This window comes from Octopus bimaculoides, chromosome 7 (genome assembly GCF_001194135.2).
Source record: "Octopus bimaculoides isolate UCB-OBI-ISO-001 chromosome 7, ASM119413v2, whole genome shotgun sequence".
Classification (NCBI taxonomy): Eukaryota; Metazoa; Mollusca; class Cephalopoda; order Octopoda; family Octopodidae; genus Octopus; species Octopus bimaculoides.
This window is the reverse complement of record NC_068987.1, coordinates 74,794,081-74,798,949: the sequence shown is the minus strand read 5'-3', so window position 1 is coordinate 74,798,949 and position 4,869 is coordinate 74,794,081. Positions and strand designations below refer to the sequence as shown.

Here is a 4,869-nt window from a genome sequence, read left to right as displayed (position 1 = left end):
CTCATAAGTGAAAAATCCATCAATTATTCCCTATAAATATATTTATTTATATTAAGGGCATTACTATACATAAATGCCTCACGTTTGTGCTTATTATGGTAGTTTTGACTTTTAGAGTCCCGTCTAGTGTGAGGCATTTATGTATAGTAATGCCCTTAATACAAATATATATATATATATATATATATATAAGTAAATGTTTATGAAAATGTATGAAAATGTATGTATGTATATATATATATATATATATATATATATATACGTGTGTGTATGTGCATGTATGTATTGGCTAGGGATCATGGGTAAATGGGTATGTTGAAGAAAATTATCTTGTGACATTTATTTGTCCATCAAGATGGACCTAGCCATTTGATAAATAGAGAACAAAATAAATACCAGCAAAAAGAATACAAAAATATATGAAACTAAAGAACACCAAAAAAAAAAAGTCCAACCATTTGAACATGAAGAGGGTGTGTAATGAGTGAAAAGGAAGAGAGGAAAGAAATACTTACGAGCATCTCTGGCAGCATGAATAGATATAAAAATAAAATTTAGCATACAAAGAAACTGCTTACTCATTTGTAGTATTCTTCTGATTAATTAACAAAGTATTTTTTAAATCTACCATGTTTCCATTGGTAACATGGTTAAATAGTCCATTGTACATAGACACATACATACACATATGTATATATATATGTGTGTGTGTATGCGCATGTGTGCATGCATGTATAAGTCTTGAGTGAATGCTTACAGACTACACTGAGCTGTGACTACAGACTACGGTGATATTTATTGACATTTCTCATCAATAGATTATACGCCAGCTTTGCACATTTGAATTCCTCTCGAATAATGAATCTCTTAAATGAAAAACAGGAATACATTGGTAACAAAAAGAGCACCAAGGGGTAAAAATGCTGCCTTAAATGCTCCCCAACTGAGCCATATTTGCATGGAAGAACAGATGTGAAACAAAGTCATTTATATATATAGAAAGATACATAAATACATACCATAAAAGGAATGTTATTGCTATTTTCAGCATAGGTGTGAGCTATGAGGAACATATCATCAACTCCAAGACCCAAAGCTAGAAATGGAACAATCTGAAAGAAAAAAAAAATCAATAAATAAGTGTTTCACATTATATATTTATGAATTGGGAGGTGTGAGTATATTTTACAGTATATAAATTCTCTCTTAGACAAGGAGCTTCCATGCTTCCAGAAATTTGCCAACAGTACACCTGTTCTCCACTCCTGTTTCTTCGTTCTTCTTTTTTGTTTTTTGAAAGACTTTTTCACTGTTCACTTCCTGTGCATATTCTATGTACTGTTTATGCAGTTTTGGTTACTTTTCTGATGAGTTGTAGTGCACCTAAGCATTCTATACAATAAGTTCATTAAGTATTATATAAATATCTGTCCTTCCATCTTGCCTCAACACATGGACTCATCCAAGTTTTTAAACTCTACCAAATGATTTATGCTGACATAAACCAGTAAAATTTCACCACAAAACTCTGCTTTTAATTTTGAGACTAAAGAAATATCTAAATAAATGTTTTCATACATAAAATGAGGTAAGGAAAAACAAATGAAACAAAATTGCTACTTACTTGTGTTGTGGACGCATTAAACTTGATGCCCAACACAGAACATAAGCCAAGACCAGCTGCTACAGAAAGACCAACAAGCAATACACCAGCAATACCAATAACACATTGAGAGTTAACAGCATCATTGCACTTCAACAAAGATATGCAGGCATATAGCAACTGAAATTAAAACAAAAATAACAATTATAATGAATTCTCCCCCTTCCACAGATGACTTCTTATATAGATATATATTTATATCTATATATATATATATATATATATATATATATATATATATTATATATATACATGCATATATATATTTTCAGTTATTTGGCTGTGGTCATGCTGCAGTATCACCCTTTAGTTGAACAAATCGACTCGGACTTATTCTTTGTAAGCCTAGTACTTACTCTATCAGTCTATTTTGCTGAACAGCTAAGTTATGTGGATGTAAGCACACCAACACTGGTTGTTAAGTGGTGATGGTGGGGACAAACACAGACACAAAAAGAAACACATACCTAGATATATATACACATATATACGATGGGCTTCTTTCATCAACCAAATCCACTCACAAGGCTTTGGTCGGCCCAAGATTATAGTAGAAGACACTTGCCCAAGGCGCCATGCAGTGAGACTGAACCCAGAACCATGTGGTTGGGAAGCAAGCTTCTTACCACACAGCTACTCCTGATATATATATATCCTTTTTTACTACCCCACCATCCTGAATTTTTTATTGATCCTGTAGGATGAAAGGTTATGTTAATTTCTATAGGATTTGAACTCAGAGCATAGAGAGTTGGAACAAACACACCCCAAAAAAAAAAAAAAAAAAAGAGGAAAGGATGAATCAGAAGAGATATACTCACCATTACAATGTACCCCAAAGCAATGCGTACAACACTGACACTAGAAAACTTTTCCATGATATCAGCCAGAGATGTTGATGAGAATACATGAATGTGTTGCTGATGCTTGCCATTGTATATGTTGTCCACTTCCTGTTTAAACAAAAACATCACATACAATTAAATTGCTATCTAATTGACAGCCCAAAAAACTGAGATGTTTTTATGGATGGTCAGTCATATTGTAAGTGCCAACCTGTTCAATACCATTAAATCATAATGGAAAATCTTACCATCATATAATACAAAATTTTATTTTTCTGAAACTTATTTTCTACATATTAGCTTAATATACCAGTAAATGATAAAAATAATATATCCTTTTTTTACTGGAATTACTCTGAATATGAAGCTACAGGAATACTCAATAAAACTACAAAATGGAATCACTTAATTTTTCAATGCCTATATTTGTTTCCAACATTACTTACGCATCAATAGCTTTCCTTTTTTTAATAATCAATAATTTGGAGGTGCATTTATCATCATCATCATCATCGTTGTTTAACGTCCGCTTTCCATGCTAGCATGGGTTGGCCGGTTTGACTGAGGACTAATATTTTTCTTTTTATACAGAAATTTGAAACTTATGAAAAGGTTCTTCCAAAAAATTATAATGGAAGAATTTTAATTTAAATACATTTTAATCAAGAAGTTTTGTATCATAGAAAGAGGCAATATGAGGCAGGTTAGTAGCGAAAGTGTAGACAAAAACTATGTAAAGAAGAGCTAAGCAGGTTAAATTTTGGATGAAAATGTTTAGTTAGGCTAAATTGTGCAATGGGAAGACCAGATTTTTGCAAAAATCCCTCTCTTGCGAAAAGAATGAAGTACTTACAGCTGTGAACTTGCGATGCCACGTTTCCAGGATCCTTTTGGCCTTGTTCATGGTCCAGTCAATGGTGCGTACCTTCCTCACATTTTGGTAATATTCAAACATATCTTTCTCACCCATCAACTGGATTATGGACTGTAGAGCCTCTGCTCTATAATGGTAGAGATGAAAGTAAAACATTGAGAGAGTTAAAGCTACTATTGAGACATCTATGTATGTATGCACGAGTGTGTGTGATATTGTTTATGTACTTAGGTGTATTTTTATGCTAACTAAAGTTAGTAAATGGAAACACTATCATCTACATATTTTCCCATTTTTCTTACCAGTAATGAAAGAATGAGTACCAAATATTAAGTAAAATAGGTTACATTGTGTGGTGAAGCTCTCTAACTGTAGACTACAAAAGAATATGAAGGCGAACACTGACTCACAATGAAAAGAAAATATCTTAATGAGTTTGCCAGTGAAGAATTTCATTTTCCTGTAATTTGAGCACCCTGTTAGTGACCACCTTTCTCCAAGATGTTGTCTAATTGCAGGTAAATGAAATTAACTGTCTCACCAACTTGGAATAATACCTGCGCAAGAGCTGTAACTCTTAGTTTGTCAAAAGCTTATCGTGACTTCGCTCTAAATGGTGGTCATGCTTCAGACACATGCTACTGAGTTCAAATCCTGTCATGAGCCACTTCAAAAATCCAAAAGATACTTTGGATAATGTAATCCAATGTGACTCTAAAGAGATAAAGTTGTCATGGTTAGAATGCCCACAATCATGGATATGCTCAATCAGGATTGACCTGGGGCTAAACAACAAGCATCATCAGGTACCAATCAGGAAACCTTTACTTGGTTGCTCTATCTATTGCAAATAGTAGTCTAAATCTCCTACCAAACTATATCCAATGGCCTTAACTGTCTTTGAACAAAGGTCTGCTTGATCAGGGCTAACATGGAACTAAGCAGCAGCAGCAACTTCTACCAACCAGTATCACTAGCACCATCATCAGCACCAATAAAAGGGGATTGCATATTTACCGAACAATGTGATTTGTCTTGTTTCTTCTAATGCCACCTATAATCAAGTCTTCCTGCCAGTGCATGTATTTCGTAGCAAAGCCAGTGCAGCCATTTGTGAGCTCAGCTCCAATGTCTGGGGGCTGTAAATACAATAAGGAAATGTAAAGGTAAAAAAATTAAGAGGAAAAAAAGAAGTTGAAAAAAATTAAAAAAAGAATTAAGGAAGGAAGAAGAAAACAACTTACCAATCCTGATTGTTTGTTGGGTGCTAAGCTGGGACATTTCGGATCCTTTGGATTAAGACATGGCTTTTCTAGGTAGCCACTTTTGATACCAGCCTGGTTGAAAAAGAGAGAAAAAAATGAAAGGAATAATGAAAGGGGGACAGAGAGAAAATAGAGAGGGTAATGAGTGAAGGACCATGTGCAATGAGGGAAAGTGTAAACAAAAGGAAAAAGGAAAAGAAAAAAGATGCAAGAAAACAACTC

The 4,869-nt window shown here is 33.8% G+C and overlaps 1 protein-coding gene across 1 annotated transcript in view; it reads right to left on the bottom strand.

The window, feature by feature from the left end:
• LOC106878151 (protein patched homolog 1) overlaps positions 1-4,869 on the bottom strand; it is a 125,314-nt gene that overhangs the window by 28,889 nt on the left and 91,556 nt on the right. Inside the window, exons 8-13 of the mRNA XM_014927283.2 lie at positions 4,627-4,719; positions 4,400-4,521; positions 3,362-3,509; positions 2,485-2,616; positions 1,625-1,783; positions 1,020-1,112 (exon numbers count right to left, since the gene is read on the bottom strand). Of these exons, the coding sequence (XP_014782769.1) occupies positions 1,020-1,112; positions 1,625-1,783; positions 2,485-2,616; positions 3,362-3,509; positions 4,400-4,521; positions 4,627-4,719 (747 nt within the window). The remainder of the gene's footprint in view (positions 1-1,019; positions 1,113-1,624; positions 1,784-2,484; positions 2,617-3,361; positions 3,510-4,399; positions 4,522-4,626; positions 4,720-4,869) is intronic.